This window comes from Synchiropus splendidus, chromosome 18 (genome assembly GCF_027744825.2).
Source record: "Synchiropus splendidus isolate RoL2022-P1 chromosome 18, RoL_Sspl_1.0, whole genome shotgun sequence".
NCBI classification, from domain to species: Eukaryota; Metazoa; Chordata; class Actinopteri; order Syngnathiformes; family Callionymidae; genus Synchiropus; species Synchiropus splendidus.
In genome coordinates, this window is record NC_071351.1 from 8,758,667 (window position 1) to 8,783,099 (window position 24,433).

Here is a 24,433-nt window from a genome sequence, read left to right on the forward strand (position 1 = left end):
CTTTTTGAGTCAGTGTGTACAGAGAATTTTTTTTTCTTGACAGAAGAACAAAACAACTTTCCACGGTTAACATAACTTTTAATTACAAAGCATGAGGAAACACAGACATCTTAAACCAAGGTCCCCCTTCAACTGTCATCGTGATGTCATCTGTCATTGCAGTCTCACTCTCTTGCTAGACCTTGCACCTCCAAGAGTAAATGGACAGTTTTCTGCAATGGCAAAACAAACGGACATTACAGTTCAGCGCACAAAATACACATATAACTGTCATGTCCTGGACTTTGTGCAGGGATAGAGGCAGTTAATGAGTCATTTGCAAACAATAGCGAACTTACATGCTGCCGATGATTTCGGTTTGAGGACTTTGACGCTGGCTTCTGCAGCTTTTATCGCCTCAGATTTCACTTGCGGCTTCAACGCTGCCCGGACTGCGCTGGCGCAGATGGCTGAGAAGCGGATGTAGCTGCGGGAAGGACAAGCCGGTTAACTGCGTGCTAGAGGGCAAATGATTCGGACAAGGATTGCAACAGACAGCCTTTGACTCGAACACGTCTTCGGAAAACAGCGTTTGAATTCAATACTAAGCAAATAGCAAACAGTAAGTGAACACACGAGCAAAATGCTACATAGCTAAAAGCTACATGCTACTGAGCGACCTACAGAGCAACTCTGTCAATGACATTGTTATTATCTAAGACTGAAAACGAAAAATGTATACGTATACAAGTACAAACAACGCACACGTATATCAATAGTTTTCAAACAAAACGGTACCTAAGGCCTGCCTGTCTCCAGTATGCGACCATCTTGCCTGTGTTGTGGCTTCAAGGACAGGTCGGCTTCGTGCGTGATTGCGTCATATACTGACGCGCGGCTTTCCTTGCTGGCCAATAAGAGGCCGATAAAAGAAGATTGACAACACAAAAGCCTCTGCCCCGCCTCTTCATAACGCTTTATCTGTCCTCTTATTTTTTTTAAAGATAAAGTTGACAAAAAGAGGCTCTCGGTGGAATTCACGTATAAGGCAACTCAAAGGTTCCGGCGAACTAAACCTTTATTCCCGGAATCGTTCACAGGAAGGCGAGGTTCCGGCTGCCAGGGGAGATCGGCAGCCAATTAAACGCGTTCTCCTCCACCTCCTCCTCCCTTCCTCCCCGCGGTCGCGCTGTCATTCCCTCACGGGCACCGGTGCTCTGACAGAAAAGCCTCCCAAAATGAAGATCTGGGCGTCAGAGCACATTTTCAAGTAAGCGGATTCTTCATGAGTAACGCCTTCTACTCGCTAACCTGGTACAATTCTCTGAAACACGCGTTAGTATCAATGTTTTTAAGTCTCCCGGAGTAGCTTCGTTAGCATCGAAGCTAACAGATAAGTTAGGTAACTTGTAAAACAGACAAAGCGAAACAGGCACGCGACGCGTTTTGTATAGTTGGAGCTCATCATTTCAACTTAGCTGAATGTTTGAAGTGATTTTTTTTTTTTCGATCGCACAGTGATGTGCTGTGACCCGCCTTGGTAACTAAGGAGAAGGGCAAGGTTGTAATCGCTCTGACCGTTAGGCGAGCATTTTTACAGAATTATGCGTGCCATCCGGAATAAAAAAAAACCCACTATATTTCGGCTGAAAGTCGTTGTCCAATCATTTCTGTCACGTGCTGGTCGTTATCTCCGTTACATTTGGCAGGAGGCAGCGAGGTCACGAGTCTTACATAACCGTGTATCAGTGAGCCACAGCCCTGGGAGAGACTTCAACGATTGTTTGTGTTTTATAATAACCAAGACATAATCCAGATCTCACGTTCCTGTAGGGATTTCCTTGAAAAACTGATGTCACGTTAACCCTCAGCAGAGGGGGCGTATCTTGCATAATCCAAACTCCCATTGTTATCTTAAAATGACGGGTTATTGTTTAACACATGTATCATATTAATACAAAATTAAGCCTTTGGAAACTGTATTATAATATTAAAACTTTTATAATCTAGTGGCATTCATCATTAATCTGATTTTTTTTTTTTTAGCCACCCATGGGAGACCGTGATAAAGGCAGCTATGCAAAAGTATCCTAATCCAATGAACCCCAGCGTGTTCGGAGTGGATGTTCTGGACAGGACTGTGGACAAAGATGGACGGTTGCACAGTAAAAGGCTGCTGAGCACAGAGTGGAGTCTGCCAGCAATGGCCAAGTCTGTAAGTGGCAATAGAAGACATGTTTGACCTGACCTCCAATTCCCCTTTATTTACCAAGTCTTTTCTCTTTGTATATCCAACAGATCATCGGTGTTACAAGGACCTGCACCTATGTCCAAGAGCATTCAATTGTTGACCCAAAAGAAAAGACATTTGAGCTCCAGTCCACAAATGTAAGTGACGTGTGAGGTCATATTGTTCAGGGGTCTCTCAACTGTCCTCAACAAGTCTGTATCTGAGAGGAAAAATGACAAATACATAGCTTGACTTGGAATTGTTGTTTCAGATCTCCTTCACAAACATGGTGTCAGTGGATGAGAGGTTAACATATAAGCCACACCCAGAAGATCCAGCACGGTAAATTTCCTTGAGCCTTGCTGAATGGCAAGTAAAGCAGGTTAAAGGTCGAATGAAAGGTCAAACACTGTGTTTGACCAGTTGTGCGTTGTTTTAAATTACTGGTGCTTGAGCCATACTTTGCAAATACAATTCCACAGAAATATGTTTCCCTTTTCCTCAACATTGTTTTTTTTTTTTTTAGGACTGTGCTGACTCAGGAGGCTCTGATCAGTGTGAAGGGTATCAGTCTGAGCAACTACCTTGAGGGTCTAATGGCCAAGACCATCTCTGTCAACGCCAACAAGGTAAAGCGTTGCTCATTGCTTCGTCTTTGGTTCTGAGGTGCAGAGATTCGGACACCATGTTGCTTCTGTCCAGGGTCGTGAAGCGATGGAGTGGGTCATCAGGAGACTGAACACAGAAATCGAGGAGTTGGCAGCCACGGCCCGAGGTACCATGCGAGCTCCTATGGCAGCCGCTGTTGCGGATAAATGATCCGAGCGTTTAATCTGAGCTGCCTCGTCGTGAACTTCTGGACCCAAATCTATGGGAGGTTGCATTGAAAAAAAAAATACAGCGTTGCACTGGACTTAAAACACACAACTTGAACTTTTGATGTCAACAGCTCTTAAAATTCACTATGTGCCTCCATATCACATCATTTGTGTTTCATCTCTCGACTCCATTCTTTTTGTTTGTTTGTGTTTCGGATGGCGAACTGACCGCTCAGAATAGCAGACCAACATTGAAAACAGTCAGCTGAAGACATCTGGCTGATCGGTTTATCACGTACCAAACGGCTTCTGTTTTAAACTCGTTGTCCTATTTATTTCACTTCTGGATCTGTATACTTGAACTCTCTCACCTGTTGAGCATTTCATTGGCCGTAATGCGGAGCTGAATATGTGCCAATGTAGTCATTGACAGTGGTACTAATGAAGAACCTTTCGACGCAGTCCTCTTATTTATAGTGAAGTCCGGTGCCACAACATTGATCTGTGCAGCTGCTTCATGTTTTGTAGTGTTGTTTGTCTGTATATGCCTCAAGGTCAACTTCCTGAAATCGTTTCCATACCTGCTTTTCTTTCTGCTGTCTGAGCTCCATCCTTCCAGCTCCTCAGTGTCCATCCTCACGCTGTCCTGTTTAATAGTGTTTTTCTATGGGGAACATTATCAAAGCCGCGGCTGTACATAGGATTATTTATATCATGGATGTGTTACATTCCAAGAATGTGAATAATGTGATGGATGGCACGAGGAAATGTTTTCAAAAATAAAGAGATTGTTTCATGAGCTGGTGAGTTTAATGTGTTGAATCATTGCCAAGTGTTTTATTATTATTTTGGATTAAATTACATAGAAAGGAATCATCCAGCAATCACTTGGTATGCGTCTTAAACTGGTGCAGAGAAGCAAGACCGATGTTGAGTATTCAGTCAAGTTGACTTCATGGGTGTAAACCTTGAGCTGCGTCCTGAAGCTGCACAGCAGCATCTGTTGAAATTCCGATGAATCCCTGGTGTGACACAAGACATAGATGTGTTTATCTCTGTGAATCAGTCCTAGAGAAAAGAAATAGATCCTGACCTCCTCCATCTTCAGAACCGTATTGACAAGTTGGGCTTGTTTCCATTTGGGAAGGTCAAAACCCTGAGCCAGTCTCTCTGCAGGAGAGCAGCCATCAGTGCTTTAGTGAAGGTATAAGACTACCATTCAACTCACCATTCAGTTTCACGAGTACGAAGGACTTCAGTGCAAATTTTGCTGCGTTTTCCAGTGGGTCTGTCTACAGAGACACACAGAGTGTGGGATCAACTGATGGCATCAAATACGTTGATCATTCAAGTACCTTAAATGTTCCGATCTGAGTGTCAGCCAGTGTCAGAGTGAAGCTGTTAGAAAGAGACATGTCAGCATTTGATTTCCACTGGTGCATCGCAACATCTAAACTCTTACTTGTCCATCATCACAGAGCCTTTTAAGCTCTGATCCGTGATCCAGGTTTTCCCACTGAACTCTGATTCCTGCAGTAGATATTTGACTTGATGAGTAAAATCTCATTTTGACTGTACTGCATGGATGTGTTTCAACTGGAAGCACGGACCACATGAAGCGTGAAGACTGGGGTCAGAGTAGAATTGGGTAGAATGACAAAGGCCTTCACTGCTCCCAGTGTGGTCAATTTAATGGCGCTGGCCTGGAAGCAAAAGGCTGGAAACTCCCTGGCATAAACGTGGAGAGCCATCATCAGGCCCGGAAACATGACAGGAAGCTGAGGAGGAGATGATTATTGCCTGATGATTTCATACTGCAGTTTGAAAAACTCTTACCTGAGGAATGAAGGAGCCCATGTAGCTGGTGTTCAGGTGCACAGGAGACTCCGGGGGGATCTGGAGATACATTGGACCTCATGAATGACCTAGTGTGCGAATAAACTATATTGCGTTCGGTACCAAGCTGTCAGTGATGTTCTCCTGCAGAAGTCCATCTGAGAACAAACTGTATGAAGCAGAGTTCACAGTGAAGTCAGACAGACCCACAGACAGCATGAAGGCAGACTGTGGACTCATGGTGAAGTTCTGGGCCTGGAAGGGGGGCTCTTGTGGAGATATGAGACTGAGGAACTCGCCCTTTGTGAAGAGAACGTAGGTTATTGACTAACCAAACATATAGAGTCATTTGTTCACCCATGGACGGGACTATCATGCATATGTATTCAAAGAAAAGGAGTCCACACCTTGAGACCCAGATTTAGACTTGAAGCATCAATGACAGGGGCTCTGGTGAGGGGAACCTCCAGGAGGAGGTTTTCATTCACCTTGAGGGAAACTGGGGCGGAAATCAGGTTATTTAATAATAATAAAATAATCCACATTACGATTGATGCACAGATATATATATATATATATATATATATATATATATATATATATATATATATATATATATATATATATATATATATATATATATATATATATATATATATATATATATATATATATATATATATATATAGCAATACCGTTCATCGCCTTTAGATGGCACTCCAGGTCTGCAGTTAAATCTTCCACACCAACGCAGATCTTTGATGGAAAACACCAACGTTTTATTAATTTTTCTGACGATGACAGACATAAAAGTACACTCACGCTTTTCTCAATCTTTGTCTTGATCCACCCCTTTGACTGATTAATTATAAACTGGGTAATCCAGCTGGTGAGAGAACAGATGACCCTCGTGGTTTCGGTTGTTAAATTGTGTGTTACTGCGCATGTGTCCTACCTGGACCCGCCATGGACGCGTATGTCCATGGCTTCAATTGAAGCCATGCAGTTGTTGCTAGTGACCGACAGGTGTCCATCATCATCTTTCCCCAGGTTCACGAGTGACGTCACATCCACGTTGAAGAGTGCCACTTGCATTGAACCTCCGATTTTTCTGAAAGTAACAATCTTCATAAACAAGTGGTAATAACGTCATAAATCCCTAATACACGTGAACATATGTGAGTAATTGAAATAATATAGATGGCGAAAATGGTCCAGAGGGTCGCAGTCCGAGATGTTTTTCTGGTGAGTGTTACATTAGTACTTCCTTTAGTCCTCACCACAATAAAGTTGCGTTTGTGGTGGGCACTCGGGAGGTGTGGCCTCTCACCCAGAGGTATGATGGGTAGGGTCCTGACCGAGGGTATATATAGAGGCTGTACGGGGAAACGTGTTTGAGTGTTGTGGCCCGAGAGACAATAAAAAACATCACGTTCTCAACCAGCGACTCCGGACCGTTTTGTCCTGCCACACGTTTTACAAATTGATACATTACATGAGATGCGATAGCACAGGAAGTGTGAGGAGTACAGCAGAAGCTGCGTTTTTGAGTCATTTCCACTTTTAGCTCAAACAGTGTCCAAAGATCAAGTTGTCTAAACAATTATTAGGCTAGTATCTTTCTATCTATCTTTGTAAAATCGAACAAACAAATGCAATATAATTATGTTGCCTTTAATTGGATGGATGGATAGATAAATGTTTTCATTAGATTAAAATGATTCTAAAAAAAAAAAAAAAACTCACATGAATCCATAATTCGCCTTATAGTTTCCTGTGAGAGCGATACTGAGGCCCAAGATGGACGTGCTGATGCCAGACAGGGGTTGAGAAAACTCCACTTTTGGTTCCGGAAAGTCACATTTGATTATTTGAAAGCTTGAGGAAACGGAGCACAGTGAGTGAATTACATGTCAAATGTGGAGATGCAGGAAGATGAGGCGTCACTTTACCCAGACAGCTGGTAGTTGATATTTCCAAAGATGCCTAGGGAGATTTTACCGCTCACATCTGGAATGGTGACGCTGTTCAACTTGTCTTGAATCCACCCGGCACCCACATGTGATCCTGAATCATGACATGTAAATATTGGCTCAGAAAGGTCAACAAGAATTACTGGTTTACTCTGAGCCGACCATCATGGAATAGAAGCCTCATTTTTTAGTAGTTAGTGAAAAATAAAGGTTGACTGGCTGTTAAGTTGAGTTGAATGTACCATACTGAAGTCCCTTGTTGCTCAGCACCACCTGGAAGGCAGGGTTTTCTCCTCTGATGGCGCAGACCAACATTAGTAGGAGTGTGAGAGATGAAAACATTGTTGTGTAGAGCATACTGAAAGAGAAGACACACAGATCAGAAGTCAATGTTTAAGTAAAACAAATTTTGATAGTGTTTTTTTTTTACCTGACGAACTGCAGTCGTCTTCACGGTGTTCTTCCGCATCTGTTTATCTTCTGTCACTGACATGTGTTGTTCCTCAGTCATGGAGAAGTGAAACTCCTTCTTGACATCTGATCACTGTGTGTGTGTGTGTTTGTCTGTGTGTATGCAAGCTACGCCTGTTTCGGTGTCAGAGTGTGCATCTATATTTGTGTTATGATACTCCTTCATTTACATGTTATGTGTGCATGTGTGGCTGTTTAAATGTGTGTTTTAATTTTGGCACGTTTTTTCAATCAGCTTGTGTGTGCTTATTTTGTTGTGTGCACAAGCAGAGTTTGTTGTGTACTTGTGATCTGTTGTGCCAATGTATTAATGTGTATTTGTATTTTTTTTAAATGAGTTTGTGTGTGTACTTCCTCATTAGTCTGAATGTGACAATGCAGTGACAAGGACAAAGTTGTTTTGTGTAATTGACTCTTTAGTTGTGTGAAAGTTCAGAACACAACTCTGAAATAGTTCACACAAGTATTCCTCCAAACATCAAGTATATAGTAACGTGACTCAGTCGTAAGCTTGTTACTTTTGTGTATTTTATCAGGCTTTATTGCACAGAAATACTGCACTATTAAGCGAGTTTCAATTCTGTTCATGAAATGAAACTTGTATTGGGAAAGAAAACCCACGAGATGGTGTGGATCAAAGCAGCACAGTGACTCACAAATATCACATGTACATCATGTGAAAAAAAAAAACCCACAAAATATATAATCCTCAGCCGTAAAATATTTCATTTATTTACCTCTTAATTCAACAAACTTTGTCGCACACACCATGATTAGTTCCATTAAATCACAATGAACAGTAGGAGGAGAATATCATCAGACGGACTTTGTTTTTTTCGTCATACAACACGATTAGGACCCACTTGCTTGCACTTCACTTCCATCCAGAATGACACTTGAAAACACCAAGAAAAGAAATGACAATGTCCACGAAACACAAAGTAATCCAACAACGACACACTAAAGTTTTTCAGCATCCGATCTGATGACGGCTTTGTTGATTGTTTTCTCCGAAGTGGGATTATAGTCAAATATCTAGCAGCTCAAACACCAGAAAGAACATAGTCACTCCATTGTTGGCATTCCCCAGATAAAACACACGTACACACTCATATTTAGAGCAAATTTCACTGACTGACACTTATGAACCCCTTTCATGCGGAGGTTGTGTCCCTCTGTCCAGTCAGCGATTTCTGGATTGAGATTTTACACTATGATTGTAGCGTTTATTATTGCACATTATCACGAAGGCAAAAATAAAAAGATGTACATTTCACACAAATATTCCTCCAGAAAAGATGTCAAGTGGGTCCGAACAACCGGCTGGGAGGTTCTGATTGTGGACATCATTCAGTAAAGGTCAGACCTGTGGAGGCATCAGTCTTGGATGTTGTACTTGAAAGCCTCTATGAGCCCCTCGATGGAGTGAATGAAGCCGGAAATGGCACAAATGCCCCCGATAACAAAAATGGCCACGTCGAAGAAGACATGGTGCCACAGCAGGTTCCTCCACTGGAGCTTCAGGTGGAAGAGGCTAGGCAGGAGGAAGCAGAGACCGGCACCAGTGAGGCTCCCAGTCAGACCCATCAGCAGGGCGAAATGTGGGACAAACACTGCCATGAGCAAGGTGAAGACCACGAGGCCCACTCGAAGGCCCAGACCCCAGGATTTCAACTGTCCACCCGGGCCGTAGCAGTCAGGGAACAGAGCTCTGCCTCCGTCCTGGAACAAGGACTTCTCCAGGACCTCCACTGCAGCGAAGAAGGGCAGTGGGTAGGACAGAAGAGCTTTGGCCACCAGGAAGAGATTGACCACAGCTCTGATGGTGGAGGGCAGGTTATCTGTGATGACCTCTTTGGTGGCGTCTGCCCATGTTAAATAGGCCACCAGGGCGAAGAGACCTTTGAGGACACAAGCAGCAATGTGAGTCCACTCCATCATGCAGTGGAACTCGCTGGGCCTCTGCATGTTGCCCTCCAGAGAAGGCAGGAAGATCTGGGAGGTGTAGCTGAAGACGATGATCCCGATGGAGATGGGGAATTTCTTCACATCAATGTAGAACTTGACCTTCTCCCAGGCCCACTCTCTTGCCCGGGAGAGGCAGTAGGCGATGACCAGGACGTTGATGACAAAGTGGGCCAAGGTGCACAGGAGGCTGAACTTGGACACGGCCTTCAGGTTCTTCAGGAAGGCGCATGGAAGGAGCGCAGCGGTGGCCACCACCGACCAGGCCTTCTGCGAGACAGGGAACCCCGGGAAGCTGTTGTACATCAGGTTCCCGCTGACCACTACGTAGAGGATGCAGGTCATGACCAGCTCGATGATCTGAGCCACGTTCACCACGTGACCCCCCAGAGTGGGGAAGCGCGGTGCGCAGCAGGCGTTGGCGATGTCCACGTACGAGTCCCGCACCCGAACCTTGATGCCATCCTCGTTCTCCTCGTACAGACAAGCGATGAGGATTTTCCCGGTATAGCAGCAGACCACAGCGGCGAAGATGATGAGGAAGAGGCCGAGGTAGCCGCCGTGTAGGATGGCGTACGGCAGGCCGAGGACGAACATGCCCTGCGGACAGAGAAGCACAGCGGAGCGGTAACGGACCGGGCTCTCGTCGCAGTGACAGGCCGATCCACGCAGCCTTCACCTTACATAACATCCGCAGTAAAAAACTCACATTTTACTCACTAAATGATCCGTTTCTCGTGGCTCTGCCACCCCGCCCCCCACTCTCCGTGCGCGTGTTGTCCGTTTTTTTTTTTTTTAAACACGTGGTATTCGTTCGTTTGAACCTTTCGATTATTTGATAAAGACGGTGATAACAGTGTTCTGGCGTCTATCTGAGGCGAGCAGGAGGCCTGCTGCAGCCTCTTGATAAAACGATTTGAATAAATACATTTTAAATCTGAGTGGCTTCGTTCGAACCCTAAAAAACACCCGTAATGTAATTAAAAATCATCGTTAAAGAAAATGATGGGTTTGATCGGTGAAGTTTAATTGGTGGGCACATTTGTCCGTCTCTTCAAGGTGACTTTTGGCCCGATCCACGCGCTCTTTTATTATTTATTTATGCTGGTTGCGTCACAATCCGAATGTATACCTGAATAGCATTGGTGACGTTCCATCCCGCCTCCCACGACGTGATCTTGGGCCTGTCCTCCTCAAGGGACCCCCCAGTCTTCAGGGAGGGTCTGGGCCCGGTGCCGTCTCTCTGGTAGTGGCTGTCCCCCTCAAAGTCCCCCTCCCCGTCCATGCGTCCCCCATCCTCGTCCCCTTGGAGGACATCCATCTGCATCCCTTGTCTGTAGTCATAGTCCAAGTCGTCGCACTCGGCGAAGCCCAGTCCCTCCTCGTCGGTGGCGGCCTGAAAGCCCAGGCGGGCGAACACCCCGCTGACCTTGGCCTGGGATTTGTTGGACACCGTGTGGGCCGCATTGGTCAGCTTGTTGGTCAGCTTGTGTCTGATCAGATGAGCCATCTTCTCAAAATGAAAACTATTTCTACACTGTTAAATATTACAGGAGCAGAATTTGATCTCTTTTATTTCTAGAATAAATTCATGCCTCCCGAGCGTCGTGTCGAACCAACCTTCTCCCCAAATCCTCAGCCGCTTTTCCTGGCCTGATCATCCATATTACTCCCTAGAAATCAAGCCGGGCGTCAACCCAAAACATCCACAGCAAACAGGCGAACGTATATCCTCATTTGCGATTGTAAATTGAAGTCAACGTGTCCCAAAAATGCAAGGCTGGCTTGGTCCAGTTGGTTGAAGAATCTCGGACCGCAGCATCACACGACGACGCGGAGGAGAGAAGGAGGTTGCGCGTTAGATGTGCGCGTGCGTGTGTCCGCAGGAGTCGTGCATCCGCAGAAAAAGAGAGAGAGAGTGCACCCGACTGCAGGATGGAGCATCTCCTTTCTTTTCTTTTAATTGGACGAGTCCGCTCGATGAATGAATGAAAGTCGCGTCTGCGAGTGCGACACTTTTGCAATAAGAAGCCTTGTAATTAATATCGCACTGTTTAGTCTTATTTTTATCAGCGCCACTCCACTTTAAAATCATAAAACGAAATAGGAATTTGAAATGTAGACTTCCCTCGTTCTTTAGTCCAAAATTAAAATTATTATTAATTAGAAACGCACAAAATGTTTATTTGAAGTAAGTTCACTGTTCAGGTGAAACGCTCTATAAATCCGATGGACATAAGTCGTTATAATGTAATAAAATAAAAGAACCATTATTCCTAAATCATCATTTGGCCTCCCTGTTACTGAAATAAAAATTGTAATTTGAATTCCATTTTATTTACAACAGGATTATTCGTCATAATATAAAATTAGGAAGATATAATTTGAGATAGGTTTAAATGATCACATTCGGTATTAAAACCTATTATTTATTATTATAACTATTGCTGTTGTATGCTCTATATCAATGCACTTTATACTCAATGCATTATAATTAGCCAACATGTTCACGGCCGCTCCCTGCCTTTACACAAATATATTAATGGTTGCACGGTTGACTCCTCCGCTTGACTTGCTGCTGCAGATGTTGTGAAACATCTGGATTCCACATGACGATGTTCTGCAGGCGCAGGAAGCAACTCGTAGTTGATATGATGAGCGCGGTGCCGCCGCGTTCATTCTCAAGTCAGCACTTAATATTCGAGGCATTTCTTTTGTACGCCAGCGAGAGAAACATTATATGCCAAATGTCTTTTAAAAAAAAAAATCTAAACCCGACTGTATTAAAGCAAAAGGGCTCTCAAGTATGCAGGTGACGGAATAAATTCGTTTAATATGTGTATTTTAATATGATAATAGGCTGTTGGGAATAAGCTTTTTGCTTTTGACTCTGAAAGCGACGGCAAAATATTTTACTATTATGATGGGAAAAAAAACCCATAAAATACTAATTCATATAAATATACGATTTAATCTGATAAATGAAGCATCCTTTTTAAAGAGGAAATGCAATTGCAGAAGCATGTAAAACTGCCAGTTGAATGTCAGCCGACATGAAATATTGTGAGTGTGAGAGGTTTTCTTGCAGCTCTAATCCTCCGGAATATGAAGCACCTCCTCTAATCTGCCCTGACACATCTGAGAGAAAGTGTCATCATTTCTTTTTTTCCCAGCCTGCATGTTGAGACTTTGGTTTTTAAAACGAAGGCCTGGTCCGTGTACAACAATAATTCCGGAGCAGAAATAAGAGACAATGAAGGGAGCGGTCTAAATTTAGAATCGGGCCGGCGGAGAGAGAAAGTTGCGCATATTTTCATGCTTGGCTTGTACTGCTGTTTGTGTTCATGCGAGTGTTTGTTAGTGCCACGCTTGTCTGGGAGACTGTGTGGAAGGGAGGGGGGTCCTTGAGGCGCTGCTCTCTTCCTCCCCCACAACACGTCCACCGTGGGCGCTGTGAGCTCCGAAAAAAAAAGTGGACCAAACCTAGTCTGAATTCAGATGTGATGACAAAATGGATATGTGGCCAGAAAGGCTTTTAAATGGTCGCCATGGCAACCAATTTGGTTTGTAGAGCTACAAAGAGAAGGATTAATTCATCTGTGTAGCGGAGGGAGCGAATAAGGGGTGTGTGTTTGAGGGAGAGTGTGTAGGCCTGAGATATGGAGGGGCTTATTCCTGCGTCTAACAACCGTGCAGTGCTGACTGCTTGCAATAATCTCTGATAGTTGCCATGGCCACGGTAATTGGACTGAGCAAGAGTGTTGATATTTTTGCTGAATCCGCCACGTTTGTTTAATTGAGACGCTTTGCTTAAACAAACACAAAAAGCCTATAGTACACCTTCATGATAAATCTGTGTTGCATTCTAAAGCAGGCATCGATTGCACTGTTCTTCCTTCCATACATATCGAAACAATCATGCACACATGGATTCATGTGCGGTGGCAGGTGCACAAAAACATTAGTCACTCTGTGGCCCAAAAAGATCTGCTGGGCTCAGAGGGCCACGGCCTGAAGAGAGCTGTAGTGACAGACTGTGTGTGTGTATGTGTAGTTCAAGTTCACATAATTCTCAAGTTCGCTCAAAGCTCTTTGGATACACCAGATTCACACTGCTGATGAAAACCAGGGCAACCCTAGTGAACTCACGCCACTAAACCACAGCTGAGACACACACATACAAACGCACACTCAAGATATATTACATTTTTGTCCATTTTTTGTAAGATATTTGCTCTTCTTTGTTCACTCCATGAGTCAAAATAGTGTGCACCTTTCACTCTACATTCTCATGACATAATCATCATCACTCTCAACCTCTTCCTCATCCTCATCATCCTCACTGCCTGGATGACTTCCCCATCGCTGCGGGCACAGTGCCACAATGTCAAGTTGCGTCTCCCTGGATGGACATGCACCACTGTGAGTGTGTGTGTGTATGCAAGGAGACACTGGGGGCGTGTAGTTGGCAAACGTATGCGTGTGTATGTGTGTGTGTGCAGAACAGGGTGAGCTGACCCAGATCTGCTTATTGGGAGGAGGGGGGGGGCGACGAGTCACTTAGAGCTTTGTGCCGGAGCAGTGAACTGTGCTCGTGCTTCGGTGACACACCATCAAGCTTCATACAGTAAACCCTCCTCCTACTCACTACAACCACAGTCAGAAACACACACGCAAGCACACTTTCTCCATCATTCGTCCTCAGCATTCAAATGTCTGCTGTCCAGGAAACAAATCAACGCTTTCAGCCAAATAACACAGATAGATAGGAAGCTGAATTATTGGCAACAAGATTTGTAATTGACATCTTCTATTGAAATGTTTAACTTCTCATATTCTGCTGAATAAAAGAATGAATCAGAGGGAGTCATGAATGCTTCTCATTATCTTGTGTCTTGGATATGCAGATTGTTTCTGTGCCCATGCTGCCGGCCTTGTGGCCTTGAGGCTGCTGATCCCAGTCTGTCAAATCAATTACATCAACACGCAGAAAACAAGGTCCATAAAAAGACATTTAAAATTTCACCTCTAATGTCAAGTCTGTCCTAGATAGATGTCTGATGCTACATACGCCTGCTGCAATTGCTGTTGGAGGATAAATGAATGACAGACCCAGGCTCTATAGCAACTCTGTGATCCTACCAAGGATCACAGAGTTGCGTATTCATTTGCATATTAATCATACTGATATGGAATATCATGTAATGTAATGTAATATGCCATTAATTACTACATTATGTTATGTTTGAAAAAATGGTCTGTTGTGCAGATGAGTGGAAATACTGCATGAGCAGTGTGCAGGTGTCCTACATAGACACACATCACCAGCTGAGGCCTCACTCGGTCAGCTGAGAGTAACATGAAGGCAGACAGCAAAACATCAGGGAGACCAGGGCCTGAGGGGATATGCTAGTTATGATTTGCCACAGGTTAGCATTCTCCCCAGACTGGAGAATAAAATTGACATCTTTTCTGAGTGTCACTGTTTTTATATAATTCTTTATGTTAGCTTCTCAACCGTTCTCAACGAAAATGAAAATAAATTGTCCTAATCATTCATTCCCTTATCTTACAATAATAGTTTGCGACCTCTGCTGGAGAAAGCCAGTAACGGATTTTCAAACGCCTCTCCATCGTTCATATGATGATTATCCTATGTATAACAAGTTATTAGTATTAATAAATTGCCAGTGGGAAATATAAACGTATATTTATTTTATTAAAGCATATAAATAATATTATGATACTAGTCATCAATTGACATAATAGAACACAGTATCTTGTTAGAAAAAACAATATTCAGCTGCATTACTAGGTTAATAAAGAACGTAGCGCATTACGGAACCGCAATTGTCAGAAACAAAGTTTCCACTCGGTCATATTTTGCGGTGACACACACTCAAAATGGCCGCCGCACCGGTCTGCCAGATTTTCTCATTTCAGGACTGCAAAACTTCTCCCGATCCCATTTTCGAGCCTCCAACGGCAAAATGGAGCTACACGCCGGTTCCGATCGTGATCGATAACGGGTCCTTCCAGACCCGGGCCGACTGGGCGGTTAGTGACTCCCCACGACTGGTGTTTAGGTCTGTTGCCGCTCGCAGCAGAGGAGCCGCCCGCAGCGAGACTCAGATCGGCAACGATATCGCGAACCTGGAGCCTCTGCGGTGGCTGCTGAAGAGTCAGTTCGATCGCAATGTGGTGGTCAACTTCGAGATCCAAGAGCTGATCTTCGACTACGTTTTTACCCACCTGGGCATCAGCTCGGAGGTAGCCAGCTGACTCATTCATTCATATTCGCTTCCAACGGCGGTGTCATTCGTCTTCATCGATAATATGGCTTAATTGATTATTAATTTCCTTTGTGCTCAGGGCAGCGTGGATCATCCCATTGTGTTGACAGAAGCAACTTGCAACCCTCTCCACTGTCGTCAGATGATGTCAGAGCTGCTGTTCGAGTGCTACCATGTCCCACACGTCTCCTACGGAGTGGACGCTTTATACAGTTTCTACCACAACAATGCTCTTCGAAACCTGCAGCCTCCACACACTGGCATTGTTCTGTCCTCTGGATATAACTGTTCTCACATCCTGCCAGTCATAAACAGCAGGTACGACGGTGGTGAATGTCATCTTTAGTTGAATGATTTTCCATTGTGTTGAGCTTCTTCTGAAAATGCAGGTTGGATGCAGTAAACTGCAAGCGAGTGAACATGGCAGGAGGTCAGGCAGCAGCTTACTTGCAGCGTCTACTGCAACTTAAATACCCAGGTCACCTTGCGGCCATCACGCTCAGTCGGATGGAGGAACTTTTGCACGAGCACAGTTACACTGCAGTGGATTATCATGAAGGTACACAGTATGCTTAGCGTTCATTGTTTTGTCTCTCTTGAGAGACATTAGGAGCATTTTTTTTTTCTTCCTCAGAGCTGGAAAAGTGGCGCAGCCCCGACTTTTACGAGCGTGAAGTTCACCGGATGCAGCTTCCTTTCTCGGGAAAGGTTCCTGGTGGGTGTGTGAGCGTTGAGGAGAGACAAGAGAGGCGAGCGCAGCAGCTGCGACGACTACAGGAGATCAACAGTCGCCGCAGGGAAGAGAAGCTGCAGCAGGACCAGGAGCGACTGGACAGATTGTTGGCAGTGCAGGCAAGAACCAGATTCAGTGGCAGATCTGCTGTGCCATGCTTCAGCAGAGCCAGGATTCGTCTATTCAATATTTGGCTTTGATAATATAAAATGCTGATGCAGGAACTGCTGGACAACGATCTGCTGGACCAGTTTCACAAGAGCCTGGTGGAGCTCAACATGGACTCGGCGGAGGAGCTTCAGTCGTACATCAATAAACTGCAGCTGGTGGTGGATCAGGGGAGGCAGAAGCTGCTGCATAGTGACGGAGCAGAGGGGAAAACAGAGGTGTTGAACGTCAACAAGAAACACTTCTCAAACTAAATATAAACGAGACTCCTAGTTTCTTCCACTAGCTTCTGTGTGACTGATGTGTGGCCTGTGGCTGATGATGTTCTCTCTGTCAGGAGCTGGAGCAGCCGATGGATGAGGGAGATGCGAGCGTGCTGATGGATCCCGACTTCCCCGAAGAGTCACTGCCAGAGAAACATACAAATGTAGATCAGGTACTGTAAACTGAATGTGTTTTTCTGGAGATTTTGGACCTTAAAACTTGTATTATTGTTTCCAGCCGGCCTTCAACATGGCTGAGTACCACCAGCTGTTTGTGGGCACTGAGCGCCTTCGCTGTCCCGAGACCCTTTTCCAGCCCTCCCTGACTGGAGAGGATCAGATGGGACTGATGGAAGCCCTTCAGTATGTGCTAGCCAGGTAACCATAGAGTCACACTGGGCCTCAATAGATTCCTGGTGAACGATATCTAACGTCTCCTGTGTTCAGGTACACTCCAGAGCAGCAGGAGGAGCTGGTGAACAATGTGTTTCTAACAGGAGGGAACATGAAATATCCTGGCATGAAGGAGCGGGTGGAGCGAGAACTCCTGGCTATGAGACCTTTCCAGTCCCAGTTCAAGGTCAAGCTTGCCTCCTAATTAATGGTCATTGTGGCCCCCGGACCTTTAGTATGGATTGTACGCCCCTGAATCAATGCTCTAATAGTTGAATTAAGTCAATCAAATTGTTGTTTTCAAGTTAGCTGTAGATTAAAACACATAAAACATAGGATCTTTAGAGCTCTTCGAAAGGTGACTTGATATTTGAGAAGACACAAACTCACTGAACATCTGCCTCCAGGTGTGCGTTGCATCTCGGCTGGACTTGGACGCCTGGTGTGGAGCGAGAGAGTGGGCCCGGGACCATCCACCCGGAGCAGGGGACGCAGGCTGGATCAGCCGTCAGGAATATGAAGAGAAGGGAGGCGAGTACCTGAGCGAGCACTGCGCCTCCAACATTTTTGTTCCCTTGAAGATTAACAAAACCCCTTCCACACGCCCTGCTGAGTCTTCTGTTACCATGACGACGACAACAGGCGCCTCTTTAGCTTTGACTGAGTGCTCTGCTGCAGATCCTGAGGACTCGTAATGACATTTCCATCCAGTAGGTGGCAGTATCAGATATGCTCAGCTCTGGTTTGACCCGTGCATCTCACTTTCCAATACATCAAGTGTGAAGGTTCCAGGGTTGATCCTCTGTGGCTGACCATGGTGGCGATGGCAGAAATAATGTCAAGACTCCGTAGAAGATCACGCTTCACTCTGCTAAGCTCATGAGGGAAACTTTTGTAAACGCAATTGAGATCATATTGTTCATATTGAATAGTCATCAATATTGATTTCGCTGTTTTAATAAATATTTTTTGTACATTGATGACGTTTTTTCGCCTTTTTTTGTTTAATAAATTTGCCGACGTATTTCAGTGCAGTTAAACCACGATGCGAGGACATTTAGATTGATGTGATGATGTTGGAGGCAGTACTTGCGTTGACTCTCTTGTCTAATAGTTTAGCAAATACTATAATAAGGAAGAATAAAAGTAGTCTTATCTAATGTAATCGAGCTACTTGCAGTATCAAGTTCCCCATATTGTCATCGGATGTGTTGATTATGTTTGCAGAATAAGGGTGCATATAACAGAATTATTGAAAACAAGTTTCTTTTCTTAAATGGCACTTGCAGAATATTGCTCATATTTATATATTTATATGATCGTAATAAATAAATGTGTACGCCCTATCTATTTTGGAAATGTCAAATCTACTCATGTCGCGCTTTTACTTTGAAAGTGTCATCGTTGTTGCGTAAAACCTACGTTAGCTTGACACTTTTAGCAGCCATGCCCCAAAACCAGAGGTGCTAAAAGCCGCACTGAAAGGTCGGTCAATATTTGTGCACGGAAGATGTGTGCGCCAATGGCTATCTGCCTGGAGTCTGGCTGAGGTCATGGCAGGTGGTTTAGCCTGACAGGTCTCCGTCTTGCCTCCGTACAGCAGCTAGCTCACATCAGCGTGCGACTTCCTGCTTCCACGAGCCTCGTTGGACCCGAAGTCTCCTGGAGCTAACTGACGCGGTCATCCAGGTGCATGTAAATCCATTTGTTTCTGGTTCCGTTGCTTGTTTTTTTTTCCGCTAGAAACCAGCGCGCGTTGCTTCTATCCATTGTTAGACTTTTGAATTCTGACCGCCTGAAGTGACCGGACAGGCGTTTGTTTAGAGGGCTCGTCATAATAGTAGAATATTAGCCAAACTACCTTCGATGTTCCTTCACCATTTACAGTAGTCGGAGTGGATGCTTCAGTTGAAGTGCTTGCTGCTTTTGACTGTAACTCTACAATCGCAGACTAATGTAACATGTATTATGTTACATTCATTTTCCCAAGCAACAACCAAACAGAAGAGTTTGAAATGTAGCTGACAAACGAATGAGGGTCTAAATTAAAATACATTGACTTACAAGCAAAAGGTTTATCTAAATATTTTGTTGAACAAATAGTCGGTGTTGATTATTATTATTATTATTATTATTATTCATTGTAGCAGATTAACCATGAAGAGCAGGTGACTTTGAGAGTGACTTAGATGTAATGGGTTCCTGTTCAGCTGCTCGATACCTAGTTTGCACATTCTGGAAATACTGGTTGTCATTGTTTGGAGCTTGTTGCTTGTTTCTGTCTTCTGATACGTGACCTCTTTTACAATCACTTGAGATTTACGTGATAATGCAAGCAGCTTCCCTCTCACTCCTGTCTTCTTCATTATCCTGGTAGTTATGGTTTGATTTTTTTAAAATTCTATTTAGTATTAAACATAGTTGGGTTTAATACGCCAGCTAAATGTCAACTGTCCTATGGTGTTTAAACTCTTATATATTTTTTTAGTTACAACACTTCTGTTGTTGTTGCTGAGTGGCTTCTTATCTGTTTCTGTTTAGTTTTATTTCCTTCTGCAACAGAACAAATCCTCTTACCACTTTAAACCCACCGTGACTGTCTAAAATGTAGGCAACACATGCCACGTGTGTAAACGGAGTAAACTTTCTTTGACTCCCTCCAGGAATGTACTGTTGGCTTCAGCTTCACATCATCCGTCTGAAGTGGTTCCCTCAGATTTTGGCTGCCAAAAACTGAGGTTGTGCAGGATCCAGTTGTGTAGCCACGTCAACATCTGGCGCCTGATAGGCGGCCAGGCACGGCCCACCCTGGTCACTCTAGAGGAGCAATTTGTTGTAAAATCCTCAGAGCTGAAGCAACTCAGGATTTTAGGGTCCTTTTGCACCCTTTTTCGGCAGGATAGAATTCCTCTGCTGCTGGAGTGAAGGGTTTGCGTGAGACAGCATTTGGTATTGACTCTTCCAAAAATGAGTCAGAGATGATCACACACATCCTCGTGTTTCCAGAATAAAATTAAAGTAGTCAGTGCTGCATTTACAGCCATTGAGAATGATGAACAATGTGGCACTACACCCAGTAATGGTGTCAACAATGAGCGTGTTAATGAACTTGCCATTAGAATATTCTGTCTCCGGGCAGTAGTTTTCTGTGTGTATGTAAATGGTTATTTAAACAGAGGTGAAGAAAACCTGGCTGTCTCTTGCAGTGAGCGCGTGCCACGCTGCTGCAACTCAGCTGAAGATGGACTGATAACATCATCCAGGACCCCCATTCTTGACGCGTTCTTCGGCCCCTCGGGCAGCAGGGACGAAGATGCCTGTGTGGCGCCTCCTCTCACCCTTCCGTACCCGCCAGGAACGCGTGGTCCTAACACGCAGCGAGAGCATGTTGGGCGAGCAGGTGCTTAAGATCACGGTCACGGAGACCACAGTGATCGAGGCAGAGTCGGGGGTGAGGAACTGGCGCTCCATGGTTTACCTGGGTCTCTGGTACTTCCTCAGCTTCTGCACTCTTTTCCTTAATAAGTACATCCTGTCGCTGCTTCAGGGAGAGCCGAGCATGCTGGGTAAAAACTCACAGTAGTTTGCTATTTTACGATAAAACTGTGTTTGCATTGAATTTCGTCTCCTCCTCAGGTGCTGTACAGATGGTCTCCACGACGCTCATTGGCTGCCTGAAGATGTTCGTGCCCTGCTGCTTGTATCAGCACAAGTCCCGGACAGAGTATCCGCCCAACTTCATCATGATCATGCTATTCGTCGGTCTCATAAGGTGTGTTCTTTAGACTAATCCACTGATGTATTGAAAACCCTGCCGGCGCTCGGGTGTGACAGATGGTGACTCTGCAGATTTTACCATAAACACTCGATGCTCATATGACAATAGAGCCTGATGTGTTTTCACGGTCGACTAACAGGGTGTTGTCTCCTGACACAGGTTCACAACGGTGGTTCTGGGCTTGGTGAGTCTGAAGAATGTGGCGGTCTCCTTCGCAGAGACGGTGAAGAGCTCCGCGCCAATCTTCACTGTCATCATGTCCCGACTGATCCTTGGCGAGTACACTGGTGTGTAAACTCTCAACTCCATTCTGAATATGTCTTTGTCTTCTAATCCGTGGGACTGTTGAATTAGATTTGGACGCTTCTGTAATCTGAATAAATCATCTTTGAGTCAATATTTCAGTCACCAGGTCTTCACAGAAACCGGGTCAGAGAGTGGATGAGTGGGTGTGTTGTTAGTCAGGGAACAAAGCAGAAGCGGTCAGATGGGAGATTAGAAACTGCCCAAGGGTAAATAAACTGTAATCCTTGTCATTTAAAAAGCTATAAATTGGGATCCTACAGATTGACAGGGACTTTGAACATATTAATCACTGCCAATTCACTCAGACAAGTACGTACACTGAGGATGTTCCCAAACTAGAGCAGCATTTTTCAAACGATGACATTCTTTCTATCCACTATACTGTAGAGCTCCAGTGTGTTGATGTGCTGATCTGTTCGTCAGTCCAAGCAGCGCTGCTGTGGTGCGCGGTGCTCCTCTTCCCACACACTCACAGCGAAGAAGCTACTCACATGCGCAACTTCCAGCTGTTTTTAAACGTGATGTGCCTCGAATTTGACCACACACTTTCAGGACAGAACGAAGGAGAGAGTGTTCCTTGTCGGACCCGCGACACCAAAGACTGCCTGCGCCTCAGAGCTAACAGAGCTGTCAAAGTTTGCTTTGTGGTTTAAAAGTTGGCAATAAGCTAAACGCACAACAAAATGAATGTGCTCCAAAATGTAAAGAGAGAAAGAATAATTGTTTTTATGAAGCAAGTTCAGGCAAAGAATGCTAAGGATTTGTCTGGAAACTCAAAACTACAATAAAATCATGCAAAAGAGAAGTGATAAAATCGAAACAGTTATTTAAAGCAAGTAAATATATGATATATTTTGCAATATTGCCCACAACTTTCTAGACACATTTGAAACAAATACATTTTCTGCCATTTGTTTCTGCAAATAGCTTGGCAAAATAACAACCGAGTGTCAGTAGCTACAGTTTTTCACTGATGAATAGAGATTTTCTATAGGACTTTAAGCACAAGTGCACTTCGGCCGAGGTTCCTTTGGTGGTGTGCCTCAGGATTTTTTTCAATGAACTAGGGGTACCGTGGCTTGTCTTGTTCAACAAACACAAGAGACGGCGCCGCAAACACACAATGGTTCTATTCTAGTTGACAACGTAGAGCCTGTTTGTCTTTGCTATGTTTTAATATGGTGCTTGTGTGTCCCGTCACTCACACCTGGTAATCTTGAGCAACAGGTTATGGTTGCTTATGTTGACAGGGAGTCATGCATTATGTCAAACTCAGTCATGCTTTGTGCTGCCCCCTGCAGGTTTGTGGGTCAACCTCTCTCTGTTCCCCGTGATGGGCGGCCTGGCTCTGTGCACCGCCACCGAGGTCAGCTTCAACACGCTGGGCTTCTCAGCCGCCCTCTCCACCAACATCATGGACTGGTAGCCCGCCGACAGACACCCCCTTTCCCACCTGGCTTTGTGACACTCAGTCTGACTCTTCCTTTTTAGTTTACAGAATGTCATATCCAAAAAACTGCTGAGTGGTGACAAGTACAAGTTCAGGTGTGTCGGCAGTGAACCGAGCTGCTAGTTTACAGGACGCTAACAGCGTGTTTCTGGTCCAGTCCTCCAGAGCTGCAGTTCTACACCAGCGCCGCGGCAGTCATCATGCTCATTCCAGCCTGGGCCTTCCTGCTGGTGGGTGGCTGTGTGTGTATATAGCGGTATAGAGGTCATGTACAGGGAAGTGTCCTCTTAACAACTGGCTGCTGCCTTCAGGACCTACCGGAGACCGACAAGAGCGGACAGACGTTCATCTACAGTCAGGACATTATCCTGCTGCTGCTTTTCGACGGCATTCTCTTCCACCTGCAGAGCGTCACGGCGTACGCGCTGATGGGCCGGATCTCCCCAGTTACCTTCAGGTGAGCTGCTGTTGACACCAAACAGTCGCCCTTCCTGTGACCCACTTCTCTTGTGGTCAAACTTGAGCGGTCGCATTCCAAAAAAAAATGCTGGGTCAGATCTCATCTCTGGTGATATATTTCTGATCACCCCTCCCCTCACTGCCACTCACCCTCCTGACCTGCATTCCTCTCACTCCAGCACTTGTCTCAACCTGTTCTGCTCAATAATTGTGGTGAACTTTCTAAGCAGCAAGTAGCTGAGTCATCCTTCCTTCTTCTCTTCTCCGCTCCTCAGTGTTGCCAGCACCGTCAAACACGCTCTGTCCGTGTGGCTCAGCATCATCGTATTCAGCAACCCCATCACCCTCCTCAGCGCCACCGGCACCGCGCTGGTGTTCATCGGCGTCTTCCTGTACAACAAGGCCAGGCAGATCCAGAGAGAGACACTACAGGCCATGGCAGCGGATGAGAACCACAAGCCTCTGCTGCAGGACCAGCACTTCCAAAGCTCCCAGCCCCACTGAACAACAAACCACCACGGGGCTCCAGCTTCACTGTTACACTTGTGGTTTTGTATTTCATGATCTCAGCTAAAGGACCAATTTTTGTGGACGTATTTTCACCCGTGGAAAAGGAGTGTCTTGCGAAGACCGACTCATGACTTGCTCTTAAGCTTCGTTCTCTTAAACTCAGGGTCTCCTTCAGTTTCGGTGTCTTATTTTGATATCCCAGGTTCCTGTGTGGTACAGCAGAATGTATTTGTGTCAGTCACTGCTACGTTTCAAGGACAACAAAACCGCAGGAGCAGCTTGAGAGATCCTCCTGTGTTTGAAACACGCTGCATTCTAGGAATGCTCCGCCCCAGGCTGAACTGTTGATTCCAACAGAATCTGCACTTGCAAGTGTTTTATTTTGATGACATGGTAGCGGCTTTAAACAGCTTGTGCGTCTCTTCCTCCAGCATTTAAATGTGTCTTGAAATTGACCATTTTTGGATTCAGTCATTTTAAAAAAATGAAATGAAATCGAATAAACGTTTTTGTCATGAACAGGAAGTGAAGAAAAGAAGTCTGTTATGAGCAGGACAATTCAGCTTGTCAATCATTTAAAACCAAAGATTTCTGGTTCACATTGTAGCAACGCTTGGCTCCACCCTGCCTGCACTCTCTTCAATGCTTCGCTGATCTCTGTCCAGTATTTCAGCAGCAGTGTGCAAACTCAAAGACATCAAAACAAAAGCTTATCCTCCATATGTAATAACAGTTCTATCAATTCCCCTGCTGCTTATGGTACCTCCTGAGTATGTAAACTGAAGCCGGTACCTCACGTCGCCCCCTG

General features: G+C 44.8%; 6 protein-coding genes across 9 annotated transcripts; 3 read left to right on the forward strand and 3 right to left on the reverse strand.

Moving 5' to 3' along the window:
* Positions 1 to 57: 57 nt before the first annotated feature.
* On the reverse strand, positions 58 to 884 carry atp5f1e (ATP synthase F1 subunit epsilon). Its single transcript, XM_053849126.1, has 3 exons — positions 778 to 884; positions 339 to 466; positions 58 to 212 (listed from the first exon to the last, which is right to left on the reverse strand). Coding segments are annotated over exons 1-3 (162 nt in total). The 5' UTR covers positions 810 to 884; the 3' UTR covers positions 58 to 210.
* Positions 473 to 3,828, forward strand: LOC128749478 (PRELI domain containing protein 3B-like). Of its 2 annotated transcripts, none has more exons than XM_053849125.1 (6): positions 473 to 601; positions 2,026 to 2,194; positions 2,278 to 2,367; positions 2,481 to 2,551; positions 2,736 to 2,838; positions 2,912 to 3,828. In XM_053849125.1, exons 2-6 carry the CDS (start codon positions 2,057 to 2,059, stop codon positions 3,026 to 3,028), a joined length of 519 nt encoding a protein of 172 aa, XP_053705100.1. In that variant the 5' UTR covers positions 473 to 601; positions 2,026 to 2,056; the 3' UTR covers positions 3,029 to 3,828. The 2 variants fall into 2 exon arrangements, with proteins under 2 accessions (XP_053705100.1, XP_053705099.1); XM_053849124.1 differs by lacking the exon at positions 473 to 601 and adding an exon at positions 994 to 1,249.
* On the reverse strand, positions 3,822 to 7,354 carry bpifcl (BPI fold containing family C, like). Its single transcript, XM_053849123.1, has 16 exons — positions 7,267 to 7,354; positions 7,079 to 7,194; positions 6,816 to 6,930; positions 6,610 to 6,741; positions 5,819 to 5,974; positions 5,686 to 5,749; positions 5,559 to 5,619; positions 5,271 to 5,362; positions 4,987 to 5,163; positions 4,864 to 4,923; positions 4,638 to 4,805; positions 4,490 to 4,557; positions 4,383 to 4,425; positions 4,256 to 4,319; positions 4,121 to 4,197; positions 3,822 to 4,049 (listed from the first exon to the last, which is right to left on the reverse strand). Exons 2-16 carry the CDS (start codon positions 7,191 to 7,193, stop codon positions 3,981 to 3,983), a joined length of 1,461 nt encoding a protein of 486 aa, XP_053705098.1. The 5' UTR covers position 7,194; positions 7,267 to 7,354; the 3' UTR covers positions 3,822 to 3,980.
* A 320-nt stretch (positions 7,355 to 7,674) lies between these two features.
* Positions 7,675 to 11,155, reverse strand: LOC128749730 (vesicular inhibitory amino acid transporter-like). The gene is made up of 2 exons (XM_053849606.1): positions 10,405 to 11,155; positions 7,675 to 9,872 (listed from the first exon to the last, which is right to left on the reverse strand). The coding sequence occupies exons 1-2, from the start codon at positions 10,780 to 10,782 to the stop codon at positions 8,685 to 8,687; spliced, it is 1,566 nt and encodes a 521-aa protein (XP_053705581.1). The 5' UTR covers positions 10,783 to 11,155; the 3' UTR covers positions 7,675 to 8,684.
* A 4,021-nt stretch (positions 11,156 to 15,176) lies between these two features.
* actr5 (actin related protein 5) lies at positions 15,177 to 18,087 on the forward strand. Its single transcript, XM_053849906.1, has 9 exons — positions 15,177 to 15,542; positions 15,645 to 15,883; positions 15,955 to 16,124; positions 16,200 to 16,417; positions 16,520 to 16,684; positions 16,804 to 16,902; positions 16,968 to 17,107; positions 17,177 to 17,309; positions 17,530 to 18,087. The coding sequence occupies exons 1-9, from the start codon at positions 15,177 to 15,179 to the stop codon at positions 17,815 to 17,817; spliced, it is 1,818 nt and encodes a 605-aa protein (XP_053705881.1). The 3' UTR covers positions 17,818 to 18,087.
* Positions 18,088 to 18,572: 485 nt separating this feature from the next.
* LOC128749596 (solute carrier family 35 member E2A-like) lies at positions 18,573 to 24,156 on the forward strand. 3 transcript variants are annotated; one of them, XM_053849343.1, is made up of 10 exons: positions 18,573 to 18,811; positions 20,329 to 20,573; positions 20,670 to 20,688; positions 20,759 to 20,894; positions 21,060 to 21,187; positions 22,508 to 22,628; positions 22,698 to 22,751; positions 22,814 to 22,886; positions 22,968 to 23,113; positions 23,391 to 24,156. In XM_053849343.1, exons 2-10 carry the CDS (start codon positions 20,436 to 20,438, stop codon positions 23,617 to 23,619), a joined length of 1,044 nt encoding a protein of 347 aa, XP_053705318.1. In that variant the 5' UTR covers positions 18,573 to 18,811; positions 20,329 to 20,435; the 3' UTR covers positions 23,620 to 24,156. The 3 variants fall into 3 exon arrangements, with proteins under 3 accessions (XP_053705318.1, XP_053705317.1, XP_053705315.1); XM_053849342.1 differs by having other exon boundaries at positions 18,573 to 18,607; positions 18,723 to 18,811; positions 20,329 to 20,688; positions 23,391 to 24,155; XM_053849340.1 differs by having other exon boundaries at positions 20,329 to 20,688; positions 23,391 to 24,155.
* Positions 24,157 to 24,433: the final 277 nt, after the last annotated feature.

Coding starts and splice junctions, on each gene's coding strand:
- atp5f1e (XM_053849126.1), bottom strand. CDS start 809: ATGGTCGCATACTGGAGACAGGCAGGCCTTAG. Junction 467..777: donor TGGAGACAGGCAGGCCTTAG/GTACCGTTTTGT, acceptor TCCTTCCCGCAG/CTACATCCGCTTCTCAGCCA.
- LOC128749478 (XM_053849124.1), top strand. CDS start 1,218: ATGAAGATCTGGGCGTCAGAGCACATTTTCAA. Junction 1,250..2,025: donor GCGTCAGAGCACATTTTCAA/GTAAGCGGATTC, acceptor TTTTTTTTTTAG/CCACCCATGGGAGACCGTGA. Junction 2,368..2,480: donor TTGAGCTCCAGTCCACAAAT/GTAAGTGACGTG, acceptor TTGTTGTTTCAG/ATCTCCTTCACAAACATGGT.
- bpifcl (XM_053849123.1), bottom strand. CDS start 7,193: ATGCTCTACACAACAATGTTTTCATCTCTCACACTCCTACTAATGTTG. Junction 5,975..6,609: donor AAGGCGAATTATGGATTCAT/GTGAGTTTTTTT, acceptor TGTTACTTTCAG/AAAAATCGGAGGTTCAATGC. Junction 4,320..4,382: donor CTCAGATCGGAACATTTAAG/GTACTTGAATGA, acceptor GTGTCTCTGTAG/ACAGACCCACTGGAAAACGC.
- LOC128749730 (XM_053849606.1), bottom strand. CDS start 10,782: ATGGCTCATCTGATCAGACACAAGCTGACCAACAAGCTGACCAATGCG. Junction 9,873..10,404: donor ACGTCACCAATGCTATTCAG/GTATACATTCGG, acceptor CTCTGTCCGCAG/GGCATGTTCGTCCTCGGCCT.
- actr5 (XM_053849906.1), top strand. CDS start 15,177: ATGGCCGCCGCACCGGTCTGCCAGATTTTCTCATTTCAGGACTGCAAA. Junction 15,543..15,644: donor ACCTGGGCATCAGCTCGGAG/GTAGCCAGCTGA, acceptor CTTTGTGCTCAG/GGCAGCGTGGATCATCCCAT. Junction 16,685..16,803: donor GAGCAGAGGGGAAAACAGAG/GTGTTGAACGTC, acceptor TCTCTCTGTCAG/GAGCTGGAGCAGCCGATGGA.
- LOC128749596 (XM_053849340.1), top strand. CDS start 20,436: ATGCCTGTGTGGCGCCTCCTCTCACCCTTCCGTACCCGCCAGGAACGC. Junction 21,188..22,507: donor GATCCTTGGCGAGTACACTG/GTGTGTAAACTC, acceptor TGCCCCCTGCAG/GTTTGTGGGTCAACCTCTCT. Junction 22,752..22,813: donor GGTGACAAGTACAAGTTCAG/GTGTGTCGGCAG, acceptor TTTCTGGTCCAG/TCCTCCAGAGCTGCAGTTCT.